The sequence below is a fragment of the Hippoglossus stenolepis genome, chromosome 8 (assembly GCF_022539355.2).
Source record: "Hippoglossus stenolepis isolate QCI-W04-F060 chromosome 8, HSTE1.2, whole genome shotgun sequence".
In the NCBI taxonomy this organism is placed as follows: Eukaryota; Metazoa; Chordata; class Actinopteri; order Pleuronectiformes; family Pleuronectidae; genus Hippoglossus; species Hippoglossus stenolepis.
This window is the reverse complement of record NC_061490.1, coordinates 7501009-7521354: the sequence shown is the minus strand read 5'-3', so window position 1 is coordinate 7521354 and position 20346 is coordinate 7501009. Positions and strand designations below refer to the sequence as shown.

General features: G+C 40.9%; 1 protein-coding gene across 2 annotated transcripts in view; it reads right to left on the bottom strand.

Annotated features, from left to right (window-relative positions):
- Positions 1–20346, bottom strand: part of cdk14 (cyclin-dependent kinase 14) — a 151061-nt gene that overhangs the window by 71329 nt on the left and 59386 nt on the right. For both annotated transcript variants that reach the window (XM_035163227.2, XM_035163229.2), the window contains one exon: positions 9810–9933. In XM_035163227.2, coding sequence (XP_035019118.1) covers positions 9810–9933 — 124 coding nt within the window. The remainder of the gene's footprint in view (positions 1–9809; positions 9934–20346) is intronic.

Below are 20346 nucleotides of genomic sequence, written 5' to 3'. Positions count from 1 at the left end.
CCCACACTTTAGTTTGGTTGGACTTGTTGTTCACTGTCACATTTGTATTTTTGTAAATAACTCTTTCTCGACTTTCATCCACCTCCTGTTTGCCTACTGTGTTCTTCACAAATAGTCTTTCTGTGAATCCTAACACATTTGCCATTTTTATACTAGTCTGTGTTTAATCCTTGGTGATACGACAGCTGGATACATCTCTCTTTGGGAAATACACAAAGTTGCTGAATTTCAAAACCTTCTCCAGGGTTTTTATAAATGCACAAGCTTTCCCAGGTTATTCTAACCCCATTCTAGCATTTATTTCTGCAGCAACACAAAGGCAGGTTAGTTAAGTATCTGGTGCCTCCCATGGCAGCTAATTGTAGAGCAGAGTGCAGATGCAGCAAGGTTTAATGAGGCTGATGGCATTACCTCTTTGGCTCTTCCCAAGTGGTCAGAGAGGCTTAATTAAAGCATTTAGCTTGGTAAAGAAAAAGTACTTCCTGCCCTGCTGCTAGTCCCCTGTGTGTGGGAGGAAGAGGAGCACAGGGGGGAACAAATGAGATGAGGGAAGGGGTATTTAACATTTCCTTGTGTTTGAACACCCACGGGAGAAAAAGGGGTTTCAGACAGAATTCATCAAGGCCAAGCCCTGTAATTTCCACACACAGAATAGACACCATCAATACACTCACACTGAGAGGTTATCATTTCCATTGCAGGAGTTCTGTGTGTGTATGCAGGGGGCGGTGTGTGAGTTGAGACAACATGTACTCATAAAACAAGGTTCAGTAGTAGGAGGCTGGCTTGTTTGTAATATGGACAAGTTTATTCCAGAGTAAAAGGGAACAAAGCAAAATCTGTGTGAAATTACACATCATGACAAATATTATGGTTGTAGGTTAGAGGAGGTCAATGTGCAACAAACGTCAGTGTTGATCACTGACAGAGATCATATCCAAATTTGAAACACAACATTAAAAAAACTAAACTAAATTTGTTATGTTGTTTGGTAGTGATTTGAATAAGTAACCGTATGGGTTTTGTTATGGTTATTACACTCACCTATTGTGTCAAAGTAAACTAACAGGTCATATATCGTTATGAAACTATTTAACACATTGCACTAGTGTTCCAATATTTGTGTCGTTGTAGTATTTGTATTTGTACTTTCATTGTACTGGCATGCAGGTACAGCATGGCTAATGCTAACAGCAGTTCAGACGCAGCGTGGATATGCATATCAGGGATACTTGAGGGGCTTTCATGAATAAATCGGTACAGATGCAGATACAGGATCAAATATCTGCAACAAATTCAAAATGATACATTGAGTTGAAGCATCTGACCAGTCTTATCTATATTATCATTGTCAATAGCTTTCTCTTTTTAAGTGTGAACTTGCACAACACTGCCTATGACCATGATTTACGTAAAGAAACAATGTAAGCCAGATAGATATAGTGGTTCAAATACTGATTCTTTCGTACTAAGAAGCAGAGCTTGTTCTGGTGTCTTTCATGTGCTTTGACATTTGGATCACCTTGTTGTTCGCTAGATAAGTTAGCAGGAAAGGGACAGTGGTGTGGACGCTACTACTGACCTTCCCCCTCAAAACCCCACAAGTCCAAAGAGCACTACTTCAAAGACCTGACCTATGGATTCATGCACGCACACATACAGACACACACGCACTGCTCACGGGTCTCTAGTTTTTCACTATCATCAATATCTCACACAAAAACACGGGTAACAAAATATACTTCACAGTGGAAGAGGTGGGCTGGAAACTGGAGTAAGACAGGATGAACAGGGATAGAGAGAAGGACTAAAATAGTCTCTTTCCTCAGGGGAACCAGCCCAGTGTTCTTTTGAAGTTCATTTGGATTTTACCGGCAGTTTGTAGCTCCTGCCTGCTTCTCCTCCTCCTCTTCTACCAGGCAGCAGATTGGGAGCTAGACAGTTTGCTGCCAGCAGGTATTTAAATGTTGTTTGAAATCATTTCCCGGAGGGAAACAAAAACATATTCTGAACTAATTCTGACTCACTGCCACCCCTCCTAAACACATGTAGCACAAGGCACTATTTGTTGTAGTCACACGTTTGTAGACATGGGGGAAATCAGTGTGATTTCATCTGTAGGCCAAAGTAAAAATCAGACCTGAGAGCGACACTACAGGTTCACACCACAGACTGTATTTAAAGATGGACGACAAGACGGCTCCCCAATACTGATGCCAAAACTTGTTGATCACCATCTGGTGGCTGGCTCAAGTATATGTCATAGACCCTGCCTCTTCTATGTAAGTGGATAGGACATGGAACAAACTATCAAGTCAAAGTACACATCGAATTGAAGATGGTTTGGTAAGTTTGGTTTTAATTACTTATTTAATGCTATGAAAAATGTTTGACAGCGACTGACTCGTGATTGGTCGAGCGCCCCTTATCTGCATGACCTTGCTAATGTGGCTCGCTTCCCTAATCGCCACTGTGCAGACTCTGGCTTAAAATGACATCCGAGAGGTAAGATGGCAGCATTTCAAATCCAGGATATTTTGGCTTAAGGATAGGAGCAAGTCAAGTTATTCATCCATATGAACAGTTTATGGTTCAGACACTTTTGCTCTGACCTCGATTTACGAGACTCATACCCTCATATAAACCTTTTTTTGTGGGAAATACACTTTCTATTTTCTGAGTGAGCCTCACCACTGCTTCAAGCTGCACTGCTATTTCTCACTGGAATTCCATGTGCCATATCAATCTATCGAGGTAATGACGGGTGTCTGTGTAAAACTCATTAAAATGATTAAGTGTCAATGAATGCTGTGGATATGTAAATGAGAACCGTGTCTTTAGCGTAGCGCAGGTTGTCTGATAAAAAAACAGCTTCAGCACGATACTCCTTCAAAACGTCAAATAACTGTTGACAGGCGCAGGCTAACAGTTTCCCCCTGTTTCCCGTCTTTATGCTAATCTAGGCTAAAACCACGTCATGACTACGGCTTTAAAGGAACCATGCAGACAAGAGATATTGATCCTCTCAACCAACTTTTGTAAAGACAGTGAATAAGTGCTTTCCAAACTTTTGAATTACGTCTTTAATATTCATGGACCAGTACCACATCCCACATTATATCAAAAAGTCTCAACTATACTTTTAAGTGTTCTTCATTTTCAAAGCCATTTCCATGTCTGAGTAGTTTCAAAGTCTGAAACATGTGTCTCCAGGCTGCATGCAGGCAAACCGCACCAGGCTCATTCTGAGACGCTATACACCTTGTGTCCCAGATGTAATGGGAACACGTCCCCGCAAACAAGACAGAATGGCTTGTTTTTACATCTACAAAACAATCATTTTCTTACATTTTGTGTGTTATTATTTTTTCTCTCTTTTGTCAATTGTTTTGTTCTCATGAATTACCTCGTGGTCCAGATCAAACTGGCTACAAAGCTGTATTTGGCCTGGTGGCTGGACATTCCCCAGCCTCATCACCTGACCGACCAATCCAACTACTCACCTGTTTCCCTTTTTCAGTCAACTGAGCTTCCCTGTCCATTCTCCCACCTCTTCCCAGTTACCTCATTTATACTAGGAAGAAGTGAAAACCATACATTTCCATCACCTCGTCACCAGATCTATTTATGTCTCTGTCTGTGGCAGGAGGCTGGAGTTCCCCACCCACTGGATCTAAGTTTACTGTTCAGACTCAAATACTCCCATTTACTTACTAGGAGTTTATATATATGACCAGGCACAATGGCTACATCCTTGCTCCATCTGAACAGGAGAGAAGAGCAACATGGCAGGAAAGCAATAGTTTGCCCTGTGGAGGTTTCCTTGCAACATCCACCATCAGGCTGCTCAGAGATCTGGGGATCTGTGGACAAGCCCTGTGCATGACCATAAAAGAAACATCACACACTGCAGAATGCTGCAGCCAATGGCTCTGGATCAGGAGTAAAGATCCCAACTGGGCCCCACGATGCTAGGGACATGCACCCAGGTCTGATCAACCTGTGGTGGGCCTGCCTTAGAAGAGGGTGTCTTGTGATTAAAAGGCCGAAACACCTGATGACGCTAAGGTACACAACTGAAGACTGTTGGTCACTAACATCCGCCGGTGGTCACTAACATCCCATGACATCAACTGGCGGAAGGCATTAATCAGTGCGGTAGAACATACAAGGGATATTCTCCATCTTGTCCTATGTTCTAAAATGGGAAAGCGTTTAGTTTAAAAAGGCATAGAGGTAATGTTGTCTGATCTACTGAGCAGCCACATGGCTTTCATAGTACTGTCAAACAAGCCAGTAGCCAGAGTTACCTTTAGCCTGAGCGTACCCTCAAGTTCGGCCCGGATCATTGATTACGAGGCCAAAACACTTGATGATGCTAAGGTGCTCAGGGAAGTTATGTCCCGTACATCTGCTGGTGGCCCCTAACACCTGCTAACATCTACTAATAGTTAGTAACTTAAATTGTGCAGAAAACTATCAAACTTACAAGGGATATTAACCATCTAGTCATATATTCTAAAATAAAATATAAAGGATATTGCATTTGGCTCACTGAAAATAAATGTGTGTGTGTGTGTTTACACCACCTGCCATAGTCCCAGCTCATTTCCCAAAACAGAGTGGCTGGTAATGAGCTCTGCATTATAGTTGCCTACATGAAACCAATCAGGTCATTACACACACACACACACACACACACACACACACACACACACACACACACACACACACACACACACACACACACACACACACACACACACACACACACACACACACACACACACACACACACACACACATTATTTTCAGTCTGGTCTCAGGTTTGGACAGAAAAAACACAGATGCACACATTTGTAGCCTCTATTCATCTAATGGACTTCAAACGACCATCTGCAACTTCCAAAAATCCACACTCCACAAACACGCGCTCACACAGCCGAGCACCGGCCCACTCGCCCTGGTGCTACCGTGAGGCGCAGGGTGGAACAGCACACTGGGGAGAGGCGCGCAGTCTGCTGCAGATGCCGGACAAATTCCTCCAGCACCATTGTCACATTGCTTCACTCCTCACACATCATTATCCCAGCAGCTGTTACTTTACACCACAACCACGGCCCAGAAAATAAAACACACACATCTAAACACATTAGCTACTTTAGCTGTGATCATATACTGAACTACCGTTTACTTTCCTTTAATCCAACACCTGTGTCCTAAATGGTTCATAACCTATAGATTCATAAACATATTACTCTTATTATCGTTGGTGTGCAAGAAATAGAACAGGGCGATTGGCTGGTTGGTCTGTGGAAGCCTTGAGCCCTCATTCTCTCTTCCACATCCTTTAAAAGCACATAAGCAGACAGACAGCCAACGGTCTTTCAAAACAAAAATGCCAAACCAGCTTGTTGGTTCTTGGTACAGAACACTGGGTTTTTTCTGTAAACCAAATCTAACCTTGACTTTAACATTTTACATCAGTTAAATGATGTACTTGCCACATATTTACAACTTCCCAAATACCTAAATTAATAACAAATCCTCGTGAGTTTAATAGAAAATGTAATTTGATTGCAATTACGTTCCCTTCAAAACATGCTTGCTGACGCCGGTGTCATCATGCTTTAAACCAATTTGTTGCATGTTGCAGCTCAACATGCTGAATGGTTCTTGCTGTCAGGTCCAATTAAAACAAACTGGATGCTTACAGACCATATGCCCACCCCCATATTCCCTATTACTGAGGCAAGATTGTCAATTTACCCCACACATCTATCTGTCAATCTTTCTCTAGTTATGGGTAATGTACTGACTACAACAATTAGATTGTGCATTTGATTGAGATGCTGTCCTGTGAAGGTACTGTGAAGGGAGGAGACCCTGAAACATGTTTCTTACCATATTACCGGAGCCCTGAGGATTCCAGCTACTATTACCAGTGGAACTGTGAAAAGTATTTGTTTAGAGTCCAAGGAGAGAAGCTGCAGGTGGTGTACAAATTCTATCCATTACTTAAATACCAGAAAAGACCATTGTTGACACTGAAATTGACAATTATCTCAAAGCCATATTGACCTGGGGTCGACATTCCTTCCTTGTCATCTTTCAAGTCATCTGCATGTTTGTCGAAACAGTCAATGATCACATGCTAATGTTGAGCAGTGAAAAAGTTGACCATGTTCATCATTTAGTTTAAAACCTGTGGAGCCCCACACCTGTCAAACACGTTTGAGGTAGAGTGGCATGCCTTTTCCATTTTTATATAATTAAACAATCTATCAATTTTATTTATTTAGCACAAATTTAGCACCAAAAGATAACAGTAAAAATCTAATCAATGAATAAAAATTAAAAAAATGTTGTTAACGTCGATCATAGGAATTGAATAGGAGTGTGATTCTTGAATTAGCAAACACAGTGTTGTAGGTAATGTTAGTATGAAATGTCTGATCCACACCATGGTAGGCGTTTGTGTGCAGAGATAATGGTCCACACAGCTCCACTATACACAAACAATATAAATCAGCCCCCACACGCTGCTTAAGTCAGCTAGCTGCAGCCTTGATATGAAACATGTGGTCACATTTAAGTCTCTTTATGTGTTGGTTGTTTGTGCAGCTCATTAAAAAGTGAGTAAACCCACAGAAGAACAGAGGGAACCATCTGGATCACCTCCGCAACCAGCAGCAGGGGTTTGGAACCCTCACCTCTTTGGCTGAAGAAAAATTTGCCATCCCGTTAAGTCAGCTAATGGTCGGCCTAACTACTATTCTGTAAACATAAAACTTAAAAAACATCTCTTAACAGTGGAGAATGGTCAGTAGTATCATTATAAGTGTGGACATGTTGCTGCTCCTCTCCTCTTTCCAAATATGTGCAGAAAATGTCATACAAATCTGAATATACATATTTGAAACACGCAAAACATTGTTAACGTGGACATTTTAAGGTCAAAGAGGTCATTTAAAGTAAATGCAACAAGAAGAAGAATCTGCCAACTAGAGGTGAACTCCCCCATGTTTTATATGGCCCCACTGGGTGCGTGGTATAGTATACTAGCTGAGCACGCTCACATAGGTCAGGGCAGCACCACTGTTCTTCCATACATCTCGTTTGATAAGAATCTTCTGGGAACTGCAGCTTGTGGTCGAACTGTCTCTTTCGCTTCGGAAGGTTCCTGACTAAGTGCAATGACTCAGAAGTATCTAAGTGGCAGCCGTGATAAGAGCTAGAGTTCTCTAAATGCTAAGGAAAGCAGCCTCGATACTTCCTCTCTTATCTCCTTCAGCATAGGAAACACTGACTCATCATTTATGAAACCATAGGAGATGATACCGTCCCACAACGGCTTGTTGTAGCAACATTTAAAGTGATGAACCATTTCCTAATAATAAGCCTTATTAATGGACAGTTAACAATATCATCATTACAATAGACACTAAATACTATTTTGTTTCATCAAAGCCCTCTGTTTAATGCATCAACACATTTATGGATTCAATGTAAGAAAAATATCAAAAGTGCCCATGCCAGTGGAATTCTATTATGTCTGAATATAAATTACTTTGGCTCCTTTCTCTGTTCCTTATTTTCTATCTAATTTCTATTTAAATGACTCAACTTTCTCTACTTGTATTTTCCTTTTATCCTATTATATTTATTCAATCCTTTTTGTTTTGTTTATCTTGTCAACAGTCTCTCTCCCTTTTGTTGCTGCTATCTATGAATAATTGATGGTTAAATGCACCACATTTATAAACTGAAAACGTCCTGACTTGTGTGGTTCAGTTTTGCACAGAAAATTGTACTTTTATTGCAAGACTATATATCATTAATTGTCACTGTTCTTATCTTACAAGTGTTATAAAGTGTATTTAAAGAAAAACCTTGTGTAAGTGCCGTCAGATTCTCTCGGCACTGCAGTTGACTCTCCTCTGGAATTCTCCTCTCAATCCTTCCGTGATCTCATGATATTTTCCATCAAGGTCAAGGAAAAGTGGTAAGAAGAATTTTGTTTTTACTTTTCGACCACAACCAACATTTTATCCATTCTACCAGAATCCTCGTCTGTCATTTGCCCGCACAATAACATTTTTCACCAGAGCCATTCCTCATCTCTGTATCCTCCCTGCTACCAGGCTTCTTTCACACTGAGTGCTCTCCCCTCCCTCATTATACCCCTCAGCCCCTCATTTGTTGATACTCTGCCTCCATCCCTCTCAACCAGCGCCACTGGCCTCAGCTGTCAGCCGTTAGTATTCCTGCTGCCAAGGCCTGGGACCACAGGGAGCCCTGGCGGCCACACAATGCACACTCACACGCACACACACACACGCACACACACTCCCGTGGCCTTCACCTTCGTCATCTGGCACCCCTCAGGCAAAGGCTGATTCTGTGTTGTGTGCGTGTGTTTGTTGATGAGCACAGCTCCAGCGACAGACCAGGGATTTCCATTCTTGCTCTCATTTTGTATTTTGTCCATTATTTTCTCTTTCTCATTTCCCTCACGGTAATGTTTCTGCACTAATACAAGGTTTGCATTATTAATGAAGCCTCCTCCCAGCAGAGGGCGGGAGGGTGTGAGGGTGTGAGGGTGGGAGGGTGTGAGGGTGTGAGGGTGGAGCAGATGAATGGGTAAAGGAGAGGGAGAGTTTCAAGGATTTATGGATGGATGGATGGATGAAGTGTACAGAAGGCTGGATTGTCAGTCTGTCTGCCCCCCAGGATGCCAGAAGAGCCTTGTAGGCAGTGTTTACCGAGCATGGATACAAGCCATATGCTGCCACTTCAGGCAGGGTTCCTAACACACCCACACACAAACATGAAGAAACACACACACACTTACTAGGCTTTGACTCAAACAGACAGGTGCATGAATGTGCTCACTAACTTTCATGGCAATCTGCAAAGTTTATTTACATTTTTCATTAAATTTGTTGTCTGAGTGGAACACCAGATGAAAAGTCAGTCAAAGAAAAGATCAAGACGACAACTAAGTTTTCAAGATATTGTCTGGGCCAACATTTTGGAAGGATGGTCCAACAAACCACCCAAAGCCACCCCAGTTCTGGGAAAAGAGAAAAAAAAGTCTCCTGAAAACATAGAATCTTCATATGGCTGAATTAGACAAGAGGGTATTTTTAACTTCTGAGATAATCCATGTATCCGATTCTGCAGCTTGCAATCGCTCAGGGAATGGGTCACACTACAGGTGATCAAAATGTAATTACCAGGGGCTCACAGGGGAACCAACAACATCATTCCTCCTTATCTTCACCATGTTAACAGTTTTACACGGAAGAGTTTAGAGGTCTTTATGCGTCTATGCAAACCCAAGGAGCCATGACCAGCCTGGGACCCATAAAGGTTTGGAACCATGCTCGGATCCAAGCCCTTGAGTGAGAGACGGGTCTGTTTTGGGTTCAGGTCAAGCATTTCTCTGTTCTGCATGGGTTTGGATCCCAGTTTTCAGATAATAGGCAGGCTCGAGTGTGGGTGTGACATTTCCTGGTCTTTTTGAGTTAGGGCATGAAACTTTGGACCCATGAAGACTAGAGGAAAATCTCTTTGTCAGGATGTGAGGATGCTAAACAGAATTATCAGTCATCATACTGTACCATGGGATGAAATTAGTGACTAGTTGATATTGTGCAGTCTTATGCTACCATTATTACTGGTGTGGCACACCAAGCACAGTGACAGAGTTGACTTTCAGCATCATTTCCAGGTTTCACAGACACTCTAACATTTAAAATCTAAAAGCTTCCCAGAATAAGAGCACCAATCGCCTGCATAATTACCAAAGTCAGCGAGCTTGAGCTCTCCGGTGTCGCCGATGAGCAGGTTCTGTGGTTTCAGGTCGCGGTGAAGGATGTACCTCTGGTGAATGTAGGACAGGCCTCTGAGTAACTGGAACAGGAACAGCTGGAACATATACATGAACAGAGAAGAGGAAATACACTTTTTATAGGAGGAGCTTTGACTTACAAACAGACAGATTTTATAAGTAGGGCAATATTTTTCCATCACACTCTAGATAATTTCCATGAATATAAATGTTACTTTAATAACTAGCCTCCCATTCCTCTCTGGCCTAATCTACATCTCTCTGTTGAGGCACATTGACGTGTGCAGAGAGGTGTAGAAAAACCTATTGATGGATAAGGCTGTGACTTCCCTCTATTCTAAATGAGAACAGACGTGAACACCACATGTCATTTACAAATACTGTCATGAAATGCTCTCTTTCTTATAAAAGGCACACACACACACACACACACACACACACACACACACACACACACACACACACACACACACACACACACACACACACACACACACACACACACACACACACACACACACAAACAACATCTTGGAGCCATCATCAAGAACACACCCACCATTTTCTGCACTTGGACTATTGAAGAGCCATCAAACAGATGAGACATTACAGCACGTCTGATTTCACAGCTGAATCCCTGGGAAGCGCCGCACCGGTCCGAGTGATAAATGAAACTGTCTATTCCTGATTCAACACTGCCTCTTCCGTATATAAATCTTGGCTCATGATGTTTTATCGGTAATTGCCTGGTGTAGAAAAGTGTGTGTTTCTTTTTCCCGATTGCGAGACAGAGAGGTGACTGTAGAAATGTGTGTAAGTGTGAAAGACAGAGATGGACAGGGCATGCTGCCTCCTTTTTCATTTTCCGTGCGGGGCAGCAAATCGATTCCACAGCGCGTGGCAGGAACGCTGACAACAGGGGACAGGAAGGCAGCGTGGGGGGGAAAAGTTGGAATCACTGAACCTTGACCCAGAGTGGTTCAAAAGAAACACATTTTCATCCTTCATCAAAGGTGTTTCATTTGAGTTTCAGTGTATGCTATGAAGCAGAAGGAAGCTGTTGGAATTTTGTGTTGACTATCCCTTTTATACCAGATAATAAGGAATTGTATCATTGCCACTGAGATGTTTGTAAAAAGAATCCTGTACTGGATGTAAAAAAGAGCTGAAGTTAGTTACTGTAAGGCTGGAGATATAGCAGATGTGTCGTGAGAGTAATTGTCTCATACTTCGTTCTAGTTGAGGGCACACCACAGAAGTTAGACCATAAAGAATTTCAGGATGAGCATTCTGTGAATAAAAGAACCACAGCGACACTGGAGAAGGTTAGCCTACGGTTCATGGCAGATCGCAGCAGATAGAGCAATCTCAGAGCCAGATTGTGTATGAGGCCCCTATAGCAACAATGTTGTGACAATTGCGAGTATCTGCCCCTACAACAGCCCTTCTGTTCCTGTGCGTATTGCATCTTCAGACGTATAGCGTCAACTTCTGAGGATGTACACAAACAACTCATCCGAAGCAGGATACACAAGGCAGCCGTATGCCTACACATACACATAGTTTCATGTATTGTATGAAAAGGTGAAACATTTTCCTGCATTGGGTTTACAACACATAAATAAATATGCAGGCAAGAACAAAATGGGTAAAGTAATCTTTTAAATATTGTGTTGTGGATATGTTTGGCCAGAATACAGAATAGAACTGTAGCCCCAAAACACAAACTCAATGCATCAAAAGTGAGTGCACTTAACTAGGCTAGAAAATAACCTGTGAACCCAACAGATTCCTCGGTTCTGACCTGGGTTGTGTGATATGGAGCGTGACTCCACATGGTCGGGAACTGCCTCCACAAGACCTTCAGTCTGCTACTGAACATGGCGCAGTGGCCATCACAAGCTTGAAAAACAGACAGGTAAGATCCCTAAGACTTCTAACTTGGTACCAGGCTGATCGGTGCAAAGTTGTGCACTTAACCTCTACGGACAGCATCCAACAAGAAAATCATTGCTCACAAGACATGTGGAGGTGGGAGAGTGTGTTGACTGGCTGATACTGGGCCGTATGAGAGGGAATAGGTGAGAGACTATACTACTTACTACTTATGACTAACACCTACTTTGTTGGAGTGTGAACCAAAGAGTTACTGCATCATGATGGAAAGAAATGGAAATATTTTAAGAGATGCTGAATCATACACAAAATATAATATGCATATGATTAACATAAGGCCTTATTGGGGGATAATGAAAAACTCAAACAAAACTCAACTTGTATTGATTGTTCCTTTAAAGCAGAACAATCATTACTGAACTGAGAATGTATTAATTTTGCCTATCTATCTATCTATCTATCTATCTATCTATCTATCTATCTATCTATCTATCTAGAAGTCCAGTTACACATATACCTTTGATAAAATCATGTATTTCAGAGCACCCATGGGGGAACCTCTGAACCTGACATGAATAACAATAACTAGATATTTAACAAAACATAAGCTTGATTCAAATTATAGCAAATCCATTAACAACAGCCAATTATCTTACTGGTGAAATTAAACATTGTCCCTCCAACTACGTACAGAGCTCAAAAACACACACTACATCCAGAAAACAAATGTAGCTAAGAAATATGCCATAACGTGTATTTGCTGCTGTTGGGGCAAGCTTTTAAACATGGATATCCCAAAAAACCCTAAATCTACCAAATGTCAGGGCTAGAAAAAAAAAGAAAAAACTTGTTTTGCGTCTGAGATTTGATAGAACATGTCAATCAACAAATAATGAGGATCAACAGTTCAGTTTTATTCTGTTTTCAGCATTCCCCTCTCGTTTCTTTCGTGTAGTTGTGGCCAATTAGGCGGATTGAAGCACCGAGGAGTCCAATCAGGGACAGGCCCTGTCTGGCATCCAGAGTCACCGGGTCAGCGGTTTACCATACTGGCACTCAGCGGGTGAGAGATGAACTGCGGCGCCGGAAATTAGCATGAGAAATGTGTGTTTACTCATGTATATCAAACACACATATGAAAAGCCTTTGCACTGTAAAAAATGCAGCTGCGAGGCAATAATAGAGAGAAAAACAGGCATTTATTCTCTCCAGTCAGCTCTTTCATCCAAACATCAGAATCTCCTTGAAGAGGCCTTTTTTCTTTTTTTGTTTGGTTTCGACAGGAGACATCTCTGCATTCTAATGTTGAGGGGGAAACTGAGGTGCTCAGGGCTTTGGAGGAGACGTCAGAATAACTGAATTGTGACTGATTGTGACAATGATAATAATAATATTAATAATATTAATAGTGTATTGTCAAGACAGGGCCATATTCTGACAATAATTGGCCAGATTTAACCTTCAGCTCAGAAATGAAAGGGAGGTCTCCACTCTTCGTACAGGTCAAACAGCCTCAACATGGTCAGCGGTGAACGGTAGGGGTTCTTGAAACATCAGACATCTGCTTATCAGACAAACTCACTCAGCTACAAGTGAGGGGGGGTTAAAATAATTGAAAGAAACCCCTGCAGTCTAAGCTGTGAAAGAAACAGCTGGCAATTATTTTCATATCTCAAGCAAAAATGCCAAAATCCGTGGTTTCTGATGATCTAATCTGAGGATTTGTTGCATTACCAGATTGAGTTTGGGTTTTCACTTGTCAGTCAAACAAAACAAGAGCAGCTGGAACAGATGTTGACAGCACCAGGCCACAAAGCTGGTTGGTAAGTGGAGCTGTAGCCATTTCACTGAAAAGTAATTGTTTTACAGTTCAGCATTTTGATGAATGTATTTTAATATTCAGCAGGTCTTTCAGGGTCCAGCAGTTGCAGCATGGGGGATAATGGACCTCAAATATGCTGAAGGTCCTTGAACAACCTTAGGAAATTGTTCTCTGAAGCACCCTAAACATTTCCAGACCATGCTGTAAAACAGGGTTCCTCAACGGAAAAGGTTCCACAGAGAACTGATGTAAAAAGTGAATGGGTTTCTGGAGGCTTCCAGCAATGGGACTGAACCCTGAGAGGAGCCATGAGTCACCTTTCATTTTTATAGTGCAAGTGTATTTTGTTGGTAAAAAATACACAAGTGATGTCCACAATCCTTAACATGCACAGCGGCGTTATGCTCAGGGGCCGATTCCAACTGATATGCTCCATAAAAGCTGTAATTTGCAGCTGTTCCTCCTGCTTCACTAATCAAAATAAACACAATACCTACAAGTTAGTCATAAACATGCAAGGACCCTACACTACTTTTTATCTACAGTCTGTGAATGACAGTCATTTGTGAAAAGTGACAGCGCCACTGTTTGATATCTGCATATAATATTTTATATTATATCACAAATTGCTTCTGAGAAACAGGCTCATATTTCACACCTAAGATATCACTGCATATAGGTTGAGAGATTACCTTTCAGTAATTCCCTTCAGAAAGAGTACAAACTTTTCTTCAGTTCTCAATCAGGTTTTCAGGAAAGCGGTCTGCAGGAAGTTCACTGGCCGTCACTATGGAGAATATAGCGGTGGTAACGGTGTGGTTTCCACAGGTGTAAGATTTTTGTTATAAATCCAGGTTATTTCTCTCAGACTTGACAAAGCCACTCCACATTTACAGAAGACAGTACACAGCTGTTGTCGGTGGCTGGGTAGCCCTCCTCATGATCAGTTAACTGCTCTTCATTGAAACATTAATGACCCAATTCACACTGCAATTAGCTGCATAGCGACAGAATGTTAAGTGATTTGATATTTCCTACTGCAATGCGCTCTGTGACTTGGCTTCTCTCCCAAAGTTGTTAAGTATACACTGTTGTACGTTTTACTTTTTTTTTTTTTACAGTTTTTCTTTTTCCATTGCAGAGTCTCACTGTCATCAGGGGGAATTTAACACGTATCTAAGTGAAAAATCCTTCAAAGGTTTTTCAACAAACATCATACAAGGCTAAAAATCTCTTTGTCTAAAACACAATCCTGTGCTCAAATAAGAATCCTGCTAATGTGAACCTAGCTCATCACATCAACAACGAAAATACATCGTTCTGTCACTGCAGAGAAAAGCCCTGCGGAATCTCTAGAATGTGTCTGTGCATGTGTGAGAGTTTAATCATGATGCAAATAAGCAGCATGATCATATTTAAATCATCCATTAACATAATCTATCACCTGAGGAGTGACCCTACTGCCTGCACACCAATCTATCATCAGCACACCGATGAACACGCAACCATTTCTTCTAATGACGGAACTGCCATCATGCCCAGGGCCAACAGGAAGATAAGTGTTGTGAAAATGTACGGATCAGATTGGCTCTGTGTTACGTATCAGCTGGATGCAGCGGAGCTATTTGTCTGATATTCAATGAGCGGCGACGCATGAGGCAACTTATCAAAGTGACAGCGGCTGAGTGGGGTTCATTCAGTTTCACGTAACACGGGATAAAAAGAAAGGTTCAGGAGTTGTGTTAATATGCAAGACACTAAGCTAACAAGCTTAGAGGCATCAGGAATGAAGGCTGACTGAACTGGGACACAACAAAGCGAGATTAATAGTCGAAAGCTCCACTAGAGGTGGTACAAAAGTGCCGATGGACAAAACACCACTTAAATGTTTCTTCTATTAGAGCCTGAAGTTGAAGTGTATCCACTGGGGAACATGAGCACTCTCAGTAAACTCAATGAAACTCATTACAGATTAGACTTGAATAGGAGAGGAATGGACCTGATGATAAAGTCATGTGGTCATCAAAAAAAGAATAGAAAACTTACAACTGACCAACTGAAAACTTAATGAAATCAAGTCCTTCATTAACTGTCTGATTGTACCTTTTGACACGGTCACAGATAATGTTCCCCAAAACATTTTGTGTAATAGTCAATGGTAGTTTAGAGTTTGGGCTAAATGCTACATCCAGCATGGTAACATGACAAAAAACAAAGTGTGCTGATGTTTAGCAGTTATGTCTTAGCTTAGCGTGTTAGCGTGCAGGTTTTGTAGGTATTTGCCTTCAAACCAGTACAAACTGACTAATGTGAAAAAGGACACCTGACATCTGATAAAACTCATTAAGTCCTTTTAATAAAACGCACTGGCCCATAGTTGACCCTGAGTGATAACTCCTGCTGTAGATATGAATTGTGGAATACTACATAGCTGCTTATGGTTATGAGAAAAATTACTGCTAAGTAAATTATTCGTCCATAATGATGATCATACATATACTTGCATTGGAATTTTATATGCACCTCATTTAATTTCCAATTTATCTATTTTATTGATCATAATGAACAAAACTGTGCTAATGATTGAAAAGATAACTCTTCGAAACATAATTGCCTGTATGTAACAGCGAGTGTAGATTAAAATGATGTGCCTGATATCAATGTGCTTTCCTGGCATGAAACATAACATCAATGTCATTACAATATTATAATACTATTTTTATAGAATTTTGTAACAATTTAGTTTTGGTTTTGTTCGATTTTTTAAATATTCATGATGTTTTGCGACATTTACAATAATACTAGACTCATAACTGACTGACAAAGTCACGTGTTTGCCCGACTATCTTCACTGAACTCTTTCCTAGGAGGCTCATATAATGCTACACTATCAACATCACTCTGTCTCTGCCATCGCTTATCAGAAACAACTGTCGTTATTTGCAGAGCTGCCAGATATTTGAACAACAAAGTCTTGTTTTTTGGCAAGGACGTCTTTACAAACCTAGTGACAGAGAGTGAAAGTCTAATCATCATCGCCAACAGACAGACTGATATTTTGAAATTTAAGTTCACAATAATTGAGTTCAAACTGTATCAAGGAGAACATTTTAGTGAGGCCATTATGGATTGGGAAAAATTCAACATTGACAAGAGTGCTGCTCAGAGCACACACCTCTGCACCACAAACCTCCAAAGCAGCATTTTGCTGTAATGAGTACAAGTGAGGGAGGACTAAAACGAACTAGTGTTAAATGGAGTGAAAATATCCAACCATCTGCCAGCAGGCATGAAAAGATCCCTTATCTTTCAGCTCCGCCTTTACAGTGTTGTCCTTGATGGCCTGAATCAAGAGAGCAGCGCTGTGGCACTGGGCTGACACGACTATAAAGCTCCAGATATGGGCAGAGTTGTCATTGGCTTGTGTTTTAATGAGCTGCTGTGTAGTTGTACTGCAGGGCCTCTGTGTGTAAATATAGCACGACTGAAACACGACGGCACAGACCACAGAACAACACCGACTGAGTGTCTTTGTTGTCTCCCATATGTTTCTTCTTGGCACTTACTGAAGCTAGTGGATCTAGATTCGGTCAGAGTGTAGGCTGGATGGAGAGGCCCCATGCAAACAGCAAACTGATTGGATGAGAGGCCTGTCAATCACACAAACAAGTACCACGACAAGGTTCTCTTGAACCTTTAACATTCTGCATGTTTATATTCACAGTAATATCCCACTGCCTATTAGATTATCTCAATACTCATCTCCTATGCAAGACACGACTGTGAAAAGTATTAAGAGGGCTGTAATATGTATACTGAGACTCACAGATACAGGCATTTGCATTTTCACATGCATTCATTTTTATTTCATACACATGTATGTAAAGTTGCTCTTACACACAGTACATACATGTACACACACACACATCCCAGTCGCCAAAGTGCTGCTCATTGTGGGAACTGTTGGGTTTCTCTACAATGTTTCAGGTCTTCTATGTAAACTGCCTGGAGATAATGTACAGTATGATTTGGCGCTACACAAATGAAATTGAATTGAATTGTTTCAGTGAGGTGTAAAGATATTAATCAATCAAGCTAATGTATTTGTACAGCCCTTAATCATTTAAACAACCCAAAAAAAAAGCAGATAATTATGTTCCTCATATATCTGAGTCTCAGGCTACATCCACATTAACAGATTTTATTTATTAAAACACATCACTTCTGCTGTGTTCACACCTGCTGTCTACACTACACTACTCTGGAGTGGTCCAGCCCCTAAAGCGGATTCTTTTGGAAACACTGCTGGTCTCCTTTTAGTTATTAAAACTCTGGCTTCAAATTACTCTCAACATTTTCACATCGCCATCCATCCAAAAAGAGATTGATTTTTAAATCCTATTTTGTAATGTATCAGTGCGGATGTAGCCTCAGGATGCACGGACTGGCCGTCATACTGTTGATACTCTGTATATGACTTTAAATGAATTTAAACTAAAGTAGAATGGACTAGATTCCAAAATACATATTATTAATCATTGCGGTATTGACACTAATGGCAGTATATGTGAGAATAGTCTTATTGTCTATCTAAGGAATTTATTTGTAATCATAATCCACAATCAGCTGCCACCATGATCCATGATGAGGTCACTGCAGCGAACCTGGAACAATATCAACACTTAACTCTCGTACATCACCCAGATCCCTGCTGTTATCTGTCCTTCATATTGACAGGACACTGATGACTCAGTTGCTAATGTAATTATTAGAGTGGACGCTAACTGTTATTTGATCCGTGGACATGTTTGTGAGTGTCAGTGTCTCATTGATCTATAGAGATGTCATTGACATGTGGTCCTTCGGCCACAATCTAATCAGAAGAACACTTCAGCAGCAATCTGGATGAGGTCATACTCGCTTGTGTTCAATTAGAGCAGCGCTGCTAACAAACTGCAGCCAAGTTCAAGGGTGAGAAAAAAAAAGTCAACGGTGCTGAACGAGACAGTTTCCAATAGATCTGACTCTGGCTCATCAAACAGAAACTTGAATCAATCTTAAACTGCAGTGAGCAACAGAAAGACACGCACACGCGCACACGCACACGCACACACACACACACACACACACACCCCTCTCTGGTTCTTGACCAATGATTATATTAGCAGTGAGAGTTAATTTGATTGAGCAGTAGTGATAGTTTTTATTTTACTGATGACTAAGAGAGTCGAACACAAAATACACAAATGTAAAGCATTGGGGGGGCGTAATTTGCAACTTTTATATAATGTGTAAATTCAATTTCACTATGAAATCATCATGACATCATATATCTGGATAAAGTCTATAACGACTGGTTAATCTTAATAATCTGTAATCCTGTCAGTAATCTGATTGATTGCAAAATTTGCATTATTTCACTATATCATCATAGTGAGGTTTAATGACATCATTCTCATCATAAAGAATCATAAAATATTTTTGAATCCATAAAAGCTTCAGGTTGTTTTCAATTTTCTTATAGGACACCTGCAAAATACATTTTTCAACAATGCGTGATGTGAATTTCTGACGTTTTTATGACATGATCATATGGTTGTCTCTCTGTTATTCCTGCAGCCACGTAATGGATCGTGATGGTGGATCAAATCGGGACCGTAATGGCAACTGATTATGGATTATAATTACAACTTGATTGCTTAGATAAACTATATCATTACAATTGTCATCACTGCTTCCTTCATCTATGTCAGACTTTATGTTTCGTATGAAAACATTGATACACTTCTCCGTTTATGTTAGACACTGTCCTTTCTCATCCATGTATTAATAGTGTTATTTTGTTGCTCTGTTACACATGACATCTATTACACCTCTGTCTGTCCTGGGGGAGGGATCCCTCACATGTGGCTCCCTCTGAGGCTTTTATGTTGTTATGTTTTGGGTTTTTTGGGCAGTAGTTTTTCCTAACTCTTGCTGGAGGGTGAGGGCTGAGGACGTCACATCTTGTTAAGCCCGATAAAATACATTTTGATTTATGAATATTGGCAACACAAATTAAATTTGATTGATTGATTTCTGGGGAAATGTTGGAAAATGTGCTTATCTGACCATAACTTTGTTGACTTTAACCATTGACCAATAGGATTCTCAAGTGATATTCCCACCAGGTTTGGTGACAATAATAAAATGTGTATCAGCACTTCTATCCATTGACCATGTGATGCCCTTAACTATATATTTTACAATGCAATTACATTCCAGTTAGATTCTGTTGGCAATCAGACAATTCAATTCGCACTTTGAGAAGAGAGGAAGTGCCACACTCATCGTGATGAATTAACACATCCACTGAATTGATGCTGAGTGGTGTCAGCATTACATGACTGCACACAAACAGAGCCGCACAAACCCTTTAATCAGATTAGAAGTCACAACGCAGACATTTCACCAGAGAGTGACAAAGTCAGCAGGGCCCAGCAACACCTCTGCTGCACTCTCAGAATAATCCTAAATTATTCATGTGCATCTCAATGAGGCTGCTGTCAGCAGGAAAAACACAGATTACTTATGTAAATCCTCAGTGGCAAAAGGTACGAGCTGTTATTGAACAGATGAAGTCTGAACTGTCACTTCCCTGCATGACAGAACATACTAACACCCCCCCACACACCATCACATGGCCTCATTCACTCTGACACTGTTTCTTTATACCTGCTCATTTAAATGCCTCCTACACGAGAGACTGATCCCTCATCACACGAGAGAAAGT